General features: G+C 46.1%; 1 protein-coding gene across 5 annotated transcripts in view; it reads left to right on the top strand.

The window, feature by feature from the left end:
* The first annotated feature begins 5101 nt into the window (after positions 1-5101).
* slc8a3 (solute carrier family 8 member 3) overlaps positions 5102-15137 on the top strand; it is a 59768-nt gene continuing 49732 nt past the window's right edge. For 2 of the 5 annotated variants that reach the window (XM_069717646.1, XM_069717644.1), the window contains exons 1-2: positions 5102-5744; positions 10165-12026. In XM_069717646.1, coding sequence (XP_069573747.1) covers positions 10246-12026 — 1781 coding nt within the window. In that variant the 5' untranslated portion in view covers positions 5102-5744; positions 10165-10245. Of the gene's footprint in view, positions 5745-10164; positions 12027-15137 lie in introns of those variants that run through there. The other 3 variants (XM_069717645.1, XM_069717647.1, XM_069717648.1) reach the window with 3 other exon arrangements.

Genomic DNA, 15137 nt, shown 5'->3' with positions numbered 1-15137 from the left:
TGAACATTGTGTGCACTGTCTCACACACACAAACTCTCAGTTCAACCAAGTCCACAAACAAAAATATAATAATTTACAATAGCGTTTTTCTTTTACTATGCATGTTGCTTAGTGGGACTTCTGGCATTCCTTGCCTTGAACAATCCTCTTCAAATCTGGCTTGTATTCCGTTGTTGCCACTCAAAGCAATTCTTTCACATGGGTGTCATTTAGAACAGATCTATGCTTTGATTTCACGTGTTTCAGGGTGGAAAACACAGACTCGCAGACGTATGTTGACCCGAACATTGACAGTATCTTAAGCGCAGCCCGTTTGACATTGGGGTATTTTTCCATTGGCACACTTTTCCAGAACTCAATGGTCCCTTCCCTTAAAGCAGGTTTCAGTTGGTCCTCCTCACAAAGATCGATCATCTCCAACTCAAGCCGCGGCCTCATCTGTGACTAGCGGGGCTTTCAAACAGTCCGTCTCCGCATTAAATGAGTCGACGAGGAACGTAATCGGTGGCCTTTTCAGTTGTAGATCGTGGAACCGGGTCACATAGCTTTCGTGCAGGTTTTCAATCAGTGTTGATTGTGTCTGGCTCTTTGCTTATTCAGGGCGGCGCTGGTGACTTGCCCGCTGGCTTTTAGCAGAGTGGGAAAATGCGTTAAATCTCCCTTTTGAATATGCGCCTTGAACAGCTTCAGTTTGTTGACAAACGCAAACACACTTTGCACCAGGTCAGGCAGCATTTTTAACTTACCCTGCAGGGTCAGGTTCAGTCTGTCCAAGTGACACAGCATGTCGACCAAAAAGGCCAGATCCATAATCCACTCGAGGTCTGAGAGCTCGGGATACACATGCGCGTTTGACGAAAATACCGTATTGAACTCAAGCGAAGCGAACACGCACATAAAAAAAAACACAAACACTACCTCCAAGAGACTTACAACTGAATGTACTATTCTGTATATCCCAATTTTTTGGAGGGGTAATCTACCTCTCTGTCTAAAGTATTTGCAAAATCAATAAAAAGATTTAAAAAAACAACAACAACAACAACAACAAAAAAACACAAACACAAACTTCGATATGAACGTAAGAGCCGCATGCGGCTCGGGAGCCGCGGGTTGGCCAGGCCTGAGCTAGAGGATCCAGATGAAGAAATAATTCTAGTTAACTCAGAGCTCAACAGGAGAGAAATTTTCCAAGTATACATCTGGTCCTACAGTTGCTTCCAGGGCTGCTGTGCTTAACATCACATCAGTGATGGTGGCAGGAAGGGTCGGCCCGATTCTCTCCATAATAGTAAGAATTTTATTGGTAAAGAAGTTAATGAAGTCGTTACTGCTGAGAGCTGAAGGAATAGAGGGCTCAACAGAACTGTGACTCTTTGTCAGCCTGCTACAGTGCTGAAAAGAAACCTGGGGTTGTTCTTGTTGTCCTCTATTAATGATGAATAATATAAAGCTCTGGCCTTACGAAGAACATTCTTATATTAGACTATCCTTCCAGGCCAGGTGAAATTCTTCTAAATTAATGGAACACCATTTCCTTTCCAGCTTTCTAGTCGCCTGCCTAGCAGAGCGTAGTTCTGAGTTGTACCATGGAGACAACTTCCTCTGGTTCATTACTCTCTTCTTCAGAGGGGCGACATCATCTAGAGTTGTGTGCAGAGATACTGCAGTGTTTTCTACCAGATGATCCACTTGTGTGGGACTAAGATCAACGTAGATGCCTTCCACTGCTTTAACACACGGCATCGAAGAGGATAAGCATGTAACTGCTTCCTTAAAGATGCTGTAAAGTAGAAATGAAAATGAGTTTTAAGTTCATCACACCACAGAAGTATGGGTTGTTAACTACCCATCCAAATTTGAATGAAAAAAAACACAGACAAGTTTATTAAATTAGGGTTTGAAATCGTGAGAAAATCATCAGTCCTCTCTGCTCTGAGACTGGGGGGGCGTGTCGCCTGAAGGACCTGAAGCTCCGCCCACTCACTGGAAGGTGTTCAGTGTTCTGTATGACAGTCCTGTGGCTGCAGTTCTTTTCCCCACGAAGCGGTCCGTCTGACATCCAACCTCTCAGTGACTTTATGCATGATGTCCCACTGGTCCTCTGTCTCTCTGGTGGATGGAGCTGCCTGCTTTGTGAAAACAGAATATAATTAGAATTTATTTGTCCAATGAGTGAAACATACAGATGCAATCAAATCCAGCTTGTCCCCCTGAGCTGTAACACAGGAGTAAAACTGGACAGCAGACAGTGAGCTCTCCAACTACTTCTAACGCACCTGCATTACAATAGTAGAGATAATAAGAGCGGAGGAGTTACCTTAGTTCTGTAACTGCAACATGAACAACGCTGCATTATATCACATGTCAATTCATTATATCACGTCAATCCAAACTTTGAACCTGCTCAGGTCGAGCCAACAGTCTTTCTCTTTCACTGATGTCCCTCCTCCACCTCCTCCACCTCCACCTCCACCTGCTCCCTGCTCCCTGCAGCCTCCTGCACATGTAGTCGGGCTCGTTTATCCGGACCAGTACCGGTACATGTAACCGAGAGGGTCGGTGATTGTAACTACACCAGAGTACAAAAACAATAACCATCATTAATCAGGAGGACGAGATCTCTTCTGGTCCATGTTTACCATCATCTTGACATACAAAATACAGTTACGTATATTATAGTTCCTTATCGGAGCTAGATGGACACGCATAAAACAATCCACGGTTATCGGAGCATTTTCCTCTGAACTCTGCTGTTGGCAGTGGTGGTGATGGCCACCAGTCCACCAGCGGCGCGGTCCAGCGGTGGACACGGCCGGCAGTCCGGCGGCGGCGGACGGTGCCAGTGCGACCGGGAGATGAACGGCCGGGAGGGTGAAGCTCGATTCGGCTCCGCGCTACAGGAGGAGCGTTGTGTCCGTGAACTTCGTCCGTCTCCGGTGGAAGTTGGTGAAACAATCCGCCATGAAATGGTCCCTGCAGACTCGGCTGTTGGTGTTAATCCTACGGTCTCCTTTAGCGAGGCTCTTCATGAAATCAATCCACCTCTTTTTCCTTTCTTCTTCAGCAGGACATTTAAACAGCGATGCAGCGCTGCTTTGGAGGTTCTTGCTTCCAGGAAAGTTTCTTTTGCGGGTGGAGGGAGACATCCTGTAGCAGCTAGCTGATGTACAATAACAATCTGACTACAACAGGAGTAGAACTGAAGTCCAGTGGGATGACCTCTTATGCAAATGAGCTCCAGGCTTTTATAGCATTTCACCTTGTGAGAGGAGGAGCCATGCAGAAGGTTATATAAACTGGCTGTGATCTGACGTAGATAGGTAGTTGTGAGGTACATAGGTTAGGTTTTAGCTCCGCCTAAAAAAAAACTGAGCTGAAGACGGTTGAGAAACTGTTTAACGGTCTAACTCCACATTTCAGTGCGACAAAGTTTAAAAGCTTTGCACATGCTTTCAGCAACTCATTTCACACGTATATAATGTACTGAGAAACAAATCTTGGAATTTGCTTTACAGCATCTTTAAACTTGGCCACATATGACAGACATCTACTGTAGTGGGATTTATTCCCACATGCTGTGTAGTCCATTATTGTAACTTCAAATGTTAATAAGAAGTGGTCCGACAAAACAGGGTTTTGAGGAAATACAATTAAATTTTCAGTTTCCATGCCATATGACAGAACCAGATCGAGGATGTGGTTACCATGGTGACGGGGTTTATTTACATTCTCAGAAAAGCCTGTAGAATTTAATAATGGGCTAAAAGTAGAACTGAGGCTGTCGTTGTCCACGTCAACATGAATGTTAAAGTCTCCCACTATCATCACTTTATCTGAACTCAGCACTAAATCTGATAAAATGTCAGAGAATTCAGTTAGAAACTCTGAATAAGGACCAGGTGGGCGATAAACAACAACAAATACAATCGGTTTCTGTGCTTTCCAGTTTGGGTGAGAGACTAAGAGTCAGACTCTCAAATGATTTATAACTAAGTTTCGGTTTCGGATTAATTGATAGACTTGAGTGGAAGATTGCTGCCACTCCTCCTCCTCCTCGGCCTGAATCTCTAGGAATATGATAATTAATATGACTGGGAAGAGTTGCTTCATTAATACTAACATATTCTTCCTGTTGCAGCCAGGTCTCTGTGAGACAGAGTAAATCAATCTGATGATCAGTTATCAAGTCATTTACTAACAGAGATTTAGACCAGAGAGATCTGATATTTAATAGTCCGCTTTTAATTGTCAGATTTTTTTGATCCATTAATTTGATAGGATCAATTTTTATTACATTTTTATTGACACATCTTTTCTTGAGTTTTTTAAATATAGGTGGTCTGGGTACAGACACAACCTCTATAGGATGTTGAATGTTTTGGGTGAGTGACAGCTCTAAAGAAGCTGCAGAGGAGCGTGTAAGACTGCAACTCTGTGTCCTGGCCTCAACCCTGGGATGTCAGGTTTTAGGGCTGTTAAGAGACATGGCCATATTTCTAGAAAGAAGAGCTGCACCATCCAAAGTAGGATGGATGCCATCTCTCCGGATCAGACCAGGTTTTCCCCAGAAAGTATTCCAATTGTCAATGAAGCCCACATTGTTAGCGGGACACCACCTCGACAACCAGCGGTGAAGTGAAGACGTACGGCTAAACATATCATCGCTGGTTCTATCTGTGGTTCTATCTGTGTTCTATCTGTGTTCTCTGTGGTTCCATCTGTATTTCTACCTGTGGTTCTATCTGTGTTCCCTGTGGTACTATTGGTGTTTCTACCTGTGTTCTCTCTGGTTCTATCTGTGGTTCTGTCTGTGTTTTCTGTGGTTCTATCTGTTCTCTGTGGTTTTATCTGTTCTCTGTGGTTCTATTTCTGTGATTCTATCTGTGTTCTCTGTGGTTCTATTTGTGTTTCTAGCTGTGGTTCTGTCTGTGTTATCTGTGGTTCTATCGGTTTGTCTGCTTGAGATTCATGGTTTGTGTTGCAGGTCTCTTCTCTCAGCTGGTGGTGACGTAGTTGGGCCGAACCGTGTGTATGTGACTTTTAGAGAAGGGGGTGGGGGGCAGTAGGGCGCTAACCATTTCCCACCTCTGCCGCGCGAGAGCAGCCCGATACTGATGTTCATGTGACCGATGAGAGGATGAGGAGCCACAGATTTCACTCCTCTCCACAACACACCGCAGCCTCCTCTCGCTGATCCGCAGGAGGTGCGCAGGAGAAGTGCGCTCATTCCGATGCTGCGCAAAGTCCAGCGGCAGCAGCGTAGCTCCAAGAGCGGAAGCCCGGTCAGTGAGCTTCTCCTCGGAACCGGTTTGATATCGTGTACGTGCTGAAGGCGGCAGGAAGCAGCTGCTGTTCGGCCGATAGGAGCCACATCACCGCGGACAGAGGAGGAGGAGCAGGAGGAGGAGAGCCGCGCGGCTCCGGAGATCCAACCTTAAAATACTGACCCCCCTCACCCCCTCGTCATTGACAGCTCGGAGACCCGGTCGATCCGTCAGAAGGAGGATCTGAGGAGGAGCGCGCGGCGGGAGATCACGAGAGGCGATCACCTCCGGCCGGTCTGATCCAATCACCGACACCGAGCCGGACCTCCACAGGAGGACGGCACCGCGCTGCAGCGGGAATTGTGTTCTGAGGAGCCCGGTGGATTACTGAGGCTGCTGTCAGGCGCACCGACGGAACCGGAGGCGGACCGGATCGGTTCTAGAGCTGCCACAGAAACTCCCGGAACACAGAACCAGGTAGGTTGTGATGCAGTGTGAACGGAGGGGTCTGAAATAATCTACCGACACACGGACACCGACAGGAACCGGATCGAACCGGAGATCATTTTAAGAAGCAGGCGGTGTGAGCCGCGGTCCGGACCAAACCTGCTCCGAGGATCCTGTGCACGTCGTGATACCGTGTGATGGGTGTGCCGTTCACGGTGGTAACGGGCTCCAACCCCGGAGCTCGTGCCGCCGCTGATTGGCTGAACACCTGGATCCGGTTTCACGACAAGCTTTTATTTTGTGATTGTCCTGCAGTGTTTGGACTTCCGAGCTTCAGTCTCCTGAGGGCAGCTCGGGTTCGGCCTGAATGCACCTTCGGGTCGTAGTTTGGGCCTGCGGTGGTCCGGCAGGGTTCCCCTCGCAGGTAGCACGAGGCCTGCTGATGATTAATCCGCGACAGCTGAGGCTCTGCTGAGTCCGTGTTTACCGCGGATCGGATGGCCTCCTTAAACCAGAGCCGAGCCCGAAATAGGGAGAGGAAGGAGATCTGTGAGCAACATCAGCTCTACATGTATGGAGTAAAACAACATGTATGTTCTTATTATATCATGTTACAGCAGCCTGCAACCAGCTGTCTGACAGCTGTTCTCATCCATCAATAATCATCAATTATTGTTTTAACAAGCTTTAAATATCCAACAGTCTAACATATTTAATTTAATGTAGAAAAATACCAGAAAATTCCTATTTCAGCTGCATAAAAGCTGCATGTTCATAAAACATGAACTGAAATATGAACGATCATGTTCAGTTTTAGTTCTTCAACAACTTGTTTCTTGTTCACAGAATCTTTTTATTCATGTTTTCTTTCTTCATCTGGCTGCATCTTATTTTTAGTATATTTACTATAAATTTCAGTGGAGGTGGCTAGACCTTTAATTCAGATTAAATCTGATTCATTAATTCAGATTAAAGGATGTGAAAAAAAAGCATGAAATTCAGTTTAAAAAGTTTGAAACGATCCTTATAATATTGTTGATGTCACACCATCATGTGACGTGAAGTCATTATGTTCAATGTGACATGTAGAACAGTCTTCAGGTTAGTTATAATTTATTATTATTATTATTATGTCTGAGATGAGAGTGTCTGGTTTCCGTCTCCATCATAAGGTTTCTTCTTGTGTCCCTGTGCTGACAGAAGCGGCAGATACTCTGATGTTTGTTTGTTTTTAAAGGAAGCAGAGGTTAAAGTTGTGTTCAAGTCACTGTTGGTTTAATCTGAAACTGACCTTCAACTTTTACTTTTTACAATTGAATTCTGAATTAATTAATTGTCTGTCGCTGGAACCTTTTTAAACACACTGCATTCAGGATGAGAAATAAAACCTTTAACATGAGTTGAGCAGGCAGATCCTCTGGTGTGATCACCAATCAATCGATCAATCAGTCGATCCATCCGTCCACCCACCAATCAACAAATGTAAAAGTTTCACAACAATTTCTGATTTTATTCATCATGTAAAAGTTTAAATGTGTGATGTAATGAACCAGGAAGTAGAGACTGAACTGACTCTTCCCTCTGACTTCCTGTTCATCTTTAACCCTCTGTGTGTGTCAGCCTGATGTTTACTTTGTGTTTGTGGTTATTTGTCTTGTTTTCCATCTTGTTTTTGTTTGTTTATCTGCTGACGAAGATGTCTCAGTGTTCCTCCTCCTTCAGTCACCCCAACATTAAAACTGCAGTAGGTTACTAAGTGTTGAAGGGGATGAAGCAGCAGCTCATCATCATCACCATCATCATCACCATCACCATCATCATCACCATCATCATCATCACCATCACTATTATCATCGCTATCATCTTTACCATCATCATCATCATCATCATCACTATCAACATCACCATCACTATCATCATCACCATCATCAGTTACCTTCTTCCTTTTCTTGGTTCCTCTTCCCTGCTATGATTTTACCTGCATCAGAATTATAATAAATCAGATTTCCCTTCATCAGTTTCAGCAGGTGTGAAGTTTAAGACTATTCTAATGTGTCTCTTTAGTTTATCAGCTGACCATGAAAGGAGCCGGTTTGAGCCCCCTCCGGTAGAAACACGCTGATGGAGCCTCATCACACTTTCTGACCGTCGTGCAGTAAAACGAGGAGAAGCTCAAAGGTCAGCTGATCCAAACAGGAAGAAGCTCCTCCCCTCCGTCTCTGACTTCAGTAATTGATTTCATACCTGCAGTCTCTTCTCAAATGAAGGTGTTGATCGTAAATCACATTAGTGAGTTTCCTGGCTGTAACCTGAGCTGTGCACACACTTCCTGGCGCTCCTCTGAGTTTCGTCTCCAGGTGAGCTGCTGTGTGAAACGAGTTGAGTTTTCCGAGCAGCTTTTCGTCTCATTACGTTCTGATGCGTTGTTTTCGTCGGAGCTCTCCGGTCCACACAAACTCTGAGCTGATGCCCTTCAATCTGAACTTTCAGATTTTCTGTTAACGTCCCATAATCTCATTTATAGCTGATATCTTGTTTTTACATTTGATCACAGTGAGTATGTTACTGAGGTTCCCTTCTCTGAAAACAGATGATTTGTGGCTGTGAAGCATTAAATAAAATATGAAGGAGAACATATTCCACACGAATGAACTCCTGTCGACTCGCTGACAGAGACGTCTGCAGGTTATTCGAGGTGTCGGCGCTGCTCAGGTCCCACAGACATTTAGTGGCCTTTAAATGGTGTGAATACTTCAAATATACCACTTCTTGTTTGACTCTCCTTACCTAGAAGATACATCTCCAAAAATATCAGCTGAGAGTTATTTTCAGAAGGTCTTCGTAAGAGTTAAATAAGAAATTTGCATTACAGCATAACGCATGCCTTTTAATGGAGGCTTTTATCCAGAGTGCCTCAAAGTGCCACCAGTGTGTACTGTACACGTTAGTGCAGCCGGCCTCGGAGGTAATCAACCTCCAACCTGCAATCAGAACACGAAAGCACTTTTAGCTACAAAATGCAGAGCGACCAGATTCAGCTCAACAACAGCAGCGATGGTGATAATAAAAGAAGTAATCCTCAGGACAGAATGATTAACGTACAGCGGCAAATCTCCCTAAAGAGTTCATTTTAATTCAGACTGAGCTCTGGATCTCCCTGAAGAGATCATTTTAATTCAGAAGATTATTTTATCTCAGCTTAAACTGTAAAATGTTGTGATTATTTCAACTCAGACTAAACTCTGATCTCTGAATATTATTTTAATTCAGACTAAACTCTGCTCTCTGAATATTATTTTAATTCAGACTAAATTGTTAAATGTGATTATTTTAATTCAGACTAATCTGTAAAATGTGATTATTTCAACTCAGACTAAACTCTGAGATGTTGTGATCATTTTAACTGTGATGTTATTTATTTTAAATCTTGTGGAGGCAGAGGTTGCTCCATCCTACCTGTCCAACCTCTGAATCATCAGTCGGCTCAGAGCAGAGCGGCTGTTATATCAGCTCCGTTTGTGGTGGTCAGCTGTTCATCTCGCTCTCGCTTGCCTCTGGCCTCAGCTGTTTGCATCAAAAGAATCTCATCAGAGCTGAAGAGCTGCGGAAGATATTTATGTGGAGCTGTTGTAGATGTGGACAGCGTCTGTGTTGTTGCTGTAGTGCTGTGCTGTAAGCGTGTGTTTAGTCTCGGTCTGTAATAAATGTGGACAGGACATCTGTAGTCTTTGTTTCAGTTCGCCTCCTGATGCTCTCCTGACTCCACTCTGCTCATGTTTTTCTGCCAATGCGACATTTTGGACGGTGCTTAGTTTAGCAACATCTGTGGCTGCTGAGCGAGCGGTTTGGTCCGGAGCTGTGTAGTATTCCCCCTGAGATACAGACCAACACACTCAGGTCCAAGTTATGGGATGCACGTATCCATGTCTGAACTGAAACAAACCTTGTTTTATCCAGCTCATATTATCTAGACTGCTTTACCAACCAGAAAGACTCCGGACTTTCTGAGCACGATGGAGTGTTTTCCTGCCGCCTCTCGGAGCAGACAACCTAAAGGTCTCGGGAAAATGCCGTTTGTAAAGTAGCAGGCAGAAACCCATTGAAGTATTGCAGAGGGATTGTGGGATGATTTGAATTCATGCACTCATATAAAACTGAGGAACTCTTGAACTTGTTTCAGACTGAGTGTGTTTCTCACCTCAAAACTTTTCCGATAGAAACTGAAAATACAACGAAGTCCGATACACCTCGATCATGTCATCACATTGATTATTGTTGAAGTAAAAATTAATGCTTTGTACTCATGGATGTTTGTTGCCATTAAAAAATTAAAAAAAAAAAAAAAATCTAATAATACTGCTGCCGTCGGCCTCGTCTTATCTTGAACAAAGTGAATCTGTTTGATTCTTGTGAGATGTGATATTGATATAAACTGTGTTTGTGTGTTCAGGTGCTGCGTGGAGAACAGCTCAGTGCTGGATCCCAGAGGGACCATCAGTGTGGTAAGGACCCCTGAGACCAAGGAGGGTGCATGGAGGGTTCAAGGCCTGTGAAGCCGGGGTCGTCTGCCTGCCTCTGGTTGGGGCTGGTCTCTGCAGTTGTAGCCTTCCTCTGCGTGGAGGCCCGGACCACCCCGAGTCCGCCGCTCAGCCCCAGCAATGCCACCTGCAGGGGGAGCTCAAAGTGTCACACCGGGATTATCCTGCCCATCTGGTACCCTGAGGATCCGTCCATGGGAGACAAGATCGCCAGGGTCATCGTCTACTTCGTGGCCATGATCTACATGTTTCTCGGAGTGTCCATCATCGCAGACCGCTTCATGGCAGCCATTGAGGTCATCACCTCTCAGGAGAGGGAAATTGTCATTAAAAGGCCCAATGGGGAAACGACCACCACCACCATCCGGGTGTGGAACGAGACGGTCTCCAACCTCACCCTCATGGCCTTGGGCTCATCGACCCCTGAGATCCTACTTTCTGTAATCGAGGTGTGTGGACACGAGTTCAAATCTGGCGAGCTTGGGCCGTCCACAATCGTTGGTAGCGCTGCCTTCAATATGTTTGTCATCCTTGGGCTTTGTGTGTCGGTCATACCTCAAGGAGAGGTGCGCAAGGTCAAGCACCTCCGAGTGTTCTTCGTCACCGCCGGCTGGAGTATCTTTGCTTACATCTGGCTCTACATGATCCTGGCGGTGTTTTCTCCCAATGTAGTCCAGGTCTGGGAAGGCCTCGTCACTCTAGCCTTTTTCCCCATCTGTGTGCTCCTCGCCTGGGTGGCAGACCGACGACTGCTCTTCTACAAGTTCATGCACAAGAAGTACCGCACCGACAAACACAGGGCAGTCATTATCGAGACCGAGACTGAGCGCCCAAAGGGGATCGAGATGGATGGTAAGATGGTCAATTCTCACTTCATGGATGGAGGTGCGACCAGCAATCTGATTGGTTTGATCGAGAGCAAAGAGGTGGACGAGTCCCGGCGTGACATGATTCGCATCCTGAAGGACCTGAAGCAGAAGCACCCGGAGAAAGAGCTGGACCAGCTGGTGGAGATGGCCAACTACTACGCTCTCTCGCACCAGCAAAAGAGCCGCGCTTTCTACCGCATCCAAGCTACACGCATGATGACCGGCGCAGGAAACATCCTGAAGAAACACGTTGCAGAGCAGGCGAAGAAGAGCACCAGCGTGCAGGAGGTGCGTGTTGAGGAGCCAGAAGAGTACGTGTCCCGGATTGCTTTTGAGCCTGCCGTCTATCAGTGCCTCGAGAACTGTGGTGCCGCCATTCTGACTATCACCAGGAAGGGCGGCGACATCAACAAGACGGTCTACGTGGATTATAAGACAGAGGACGGCTCAGCCAATGCCGGGGCTGACTACGAGTTCACAGAGGGTACGGCGGTGTTCAAACCCGGAGAGATGATCAGGGACATAAGCATTGGCATCATAGACGACGACATCTTTGAAGAGGACGAGCACTTCTTCGTGCGCCTCGGTAATCTTCGTGTCCTGGAAACGGAGGATGAGGTGTTGTCCCCCAACAGTCTCCCGTACCCAAAGGCCATGCTGGGCTTCCCCACCGTGGCCACTGTGACCATTCTGGACGACGACCACTCGGGCATCTTCACCTTTGAGAGCGGCTCTGTCCACGTCAGTGAGAGCATCGGGATTATGGAGGTGAAAGTGCTGAGGACTTCTGGAGCGAGGGGGACGGTCATTGTGCCTTTTCGCACCATGGAGGGACTCGCCAAAGGAGGTGGGGAGGACTTCGAAGACACCTACGGAGAACTGGAGTTCAAAAATGATGAGACCTGGTAAGTAAGCAGCTCTTCATCTTCTCGTGCTAATTGTCCTCAAAGTGCATGTCATAAACAAGTGTTTTCTTTGAGAGAAGTTTTTTTCTTTCTTCTATCCACTGATTTGTTTGAGTTGTAGAAAACAGTCAAGAAACAACAGCGGAAATGATAGCGAGCTTCAAAGGTCTTCGGCAGCCTGAAACTCGCCTGGTTCAGCTTTTGATAAAAACCTTGTCGTCTTTGTCTCTTGACATCATTTAGTTTAGAAGATTCTCGGAAACCTTTCATGTGCTATTTGCTCTCATCAGTCTGTGAACCTTTTCCTCTCTGTGGTTTGACCGTGCACCCTCTCCTCTGAGCGTGCTCTCTATCCCCTTGTCTTCCTGTCAGGAGATTTTGCTCTTATCACAGCGCTTCGGTAGCAATCCTGTGTGTGTCGCATGCAACAGGGATTCAACTTTGGGCTTCATCACACAACCGCGGAAACAGGAAGTCCTTAAGTAACCTCTCTAATCCCTGCTACTTTTGTTTTGTCAAACTGGATTTTTGCCCTTTTTTTTTTATTGTTTCTCTGCTTTGACGCACACAAAGCAGGAACAACAGAAATATATTAAAAAAGGGAATTACAACAAAGCCTGGCTCGGGTTCATATAATAATCGGTGTGTCGGTGTTGTATGTTAGTCGGAGCAGCGTTTCATGATGAATGAAGAGACGTGGAGGTTTGACAGCTTTGTGTTTTCTGTGTGTAACAGCGATGTCTTCTGTAGCTTGTGTGTGCTGTCCAGCCTCGTCACCTGTACCATCTGTGTACAATGCTGCACCGCACAGTCACACAGGCCTTCAGCTGAGTGTGGTGTGATAAGAGCATCACTGTTCTTCAGTAGAAACACTATCAGCTCCATATACTGTTGGTCACTGCAGCGGTACAGACTGAGGCTGTGGACAAACATCGGTTTATTCCACAGCGTGAATCTCACAGGTTGGTCTGCAGACGCTGAATCAAAGTGACGTCCCTCCTCCACCAATCAGAGCCACTCAGCCGGCAGGGTCTGTGCTCCTGGTTGGTTCCTGAGGGCCGAGGCGGCCCCGGAGACCATCACAGCAGCGGGGGAGTGAGTGTCGGGTGATCCGGGAGCCGCCGAACTCTCAAGGGTTCACTTGATTTATGTGAGAGATGCTTTTCTGGGGCCTGAAGGCTGCTGAGGGAGGAGAAGCATCATCGTGGAGGGAATCGCTTTGGAGGGAATGATGGTGGATTGATCTGCTCGTCGTGTGTATGTTGCTGTTACCGTGCACGACTGTGATGTTTGTACAAATGTGATGTGTGTGCAAGACTGTGATGTGTGGATACGGCTGTGATGTGTGTACGACTCTGATGTGTGATACACTGGAATGTGTGTGTACAACTCGAATGTGTGTGCAGAATGTGATGTCTGTATGACTGTGATGTGTGTGTACAACTGTGATGTGTGTGTGCAGACTGTGATGTGTGTGTGTATGGCTGTGATGTGCGTGCAGACTGTGATGGGTGTCCAGACTGTGATGTATGTGTGCAGACTGTGATGTGTGTGTACGGCTGTGATGTGTGTGCAGACTGATGTATGTGCAGACTGGAATGTGTGTATGACTGTGATGTGTGTGCAGACTGTGATGTGTGTGCAGACTGTGATGTGTGTGTATGACTGTGATGTGTGTGTATGGCTGTGAGGTGTGTGTGTGTGTATGGCTGTGATGTGCGTGCAGACTGTGATGTATGTGTGCAGACTGTGATGTGTGTGTACGACTGATGTGTGTGTACGGTGGTGATGTGTGTACGGCTGTGATGTGTGTGCAGACTGGGATGTGTGTATGACTGTGTTGTGTGTGTACAACTGTGATGTGTGTGCAGACTGTGATGTGTGTGTACGGCTGTGATGTGTGTGTACGGCTGTGATGTCTGTGTACGGCTGTGATGTGTATGCAGACTGTGAGGTGTGCACGACTGTGATGTGTGTGTACAGCTGCTGTTACAGAACTCCCAATAAATCCTGAGAAATTTCCATAATTAAAGTGGTATGGTGATGAATGAGATTCAGTGCGCATCCCTAAAGAAGACAAAGAGGAGCGGTGGAAGTGACGTCTTCATCCAGACGCGAAAGGTTCATGACAACATTTCCATCCACACAACAAAGGGCTGATGTGTAGAATATTCACTAAAGGCATAATTACATTGATGTTTCCTCGCTGCCTTCAAAGCTCTCCTTAGGCTCGTGTTCATGCTGCCACATGAAGAAATACAGAATTTATTTCCATTTGTTGTGTTCGTAGTCATAAATAGAAATGTTGTGGTTGTTTCATCCGGCAGAAAGACTTCCTGTTTGGTTCTGTGTTGACCACCACCGAATGATGGCAGAGTGCTTCCTGTCGAGAGGCTGTGATGCCCTGTAGGACCCCCTCGCCCCCCCCTCTCTTTCACCCACTTTGGCCTCATTGTTATGAAACAGACTGGAAATGTATGTATGACAGACACATCACTGATTCTGAGACAATTGTTCTCAGACGGAAGGAGACTTTCTAACTGGTTCTGCTCCAAGCTAGCGGGTCAGAACCTGATAGCACAAGTCTGTCCTTAATATCTGGTCTGAGAGACAGAGACAGATCTGAGAGACACAGACAGATCTGAGGGACACAGACAGATCTGAGAGATAGAGACAGATCTGAGAGACAGATCTGGTCTGAGAGACAGAGACAGATCTCAGAGACAGAAGTTTAGGACAGGATGATGTTGATGATGATGACAGGAGGATGTAAGCCAAGGCTGCAGGGTGGCGTGCACAGTCTGGGGTCAAAGGTTAAGTCCGAGCTGTGCAGATGGATGAGTTATTTCAGGTTTTCAGATAAGCTGCTGCTTCTGATTCATGTAGAGTTTATATTTGTGTTCCTCTCTTGTTTCATGTGTTTTTAGCCTTCAATCAAAAATAAGTTTTGTGTGCTTCACCTGCCTCAGGTGTCAGACATCTTGGTTTTTATTGGGGTGCACATTCAGCAGCATTTCTGTCGGGATAAACTCTGTTTGTTCCCGTCCGTCGTTCTTCTTCACTTCTCATGTGTTTGTCGTTTGTTTGCCGCCTCTTTTTTTAGTTGACTCT

This window comes from Brachyistius frenatus, unplaced genomic scaffold, assembly GCF_029030835.1.
Source record: "Brachyistius frenatus isolate BFR_SWC_R1_liver_20210118 unplaced genomic scaffold, ASM2903083v1 Contig_178, whole genome shotgun sequence".
Lineage (NCBI taxonomy): Eukaryota > Metazoa > Chordata > Actinopteri > Embiotocidae > Brachyistius > Brachyistius frenatus.
Note: the sequence above shows the minus strand (reverse complement) of the source record. Positions and strands in the feature narration are given on the sequence as shown.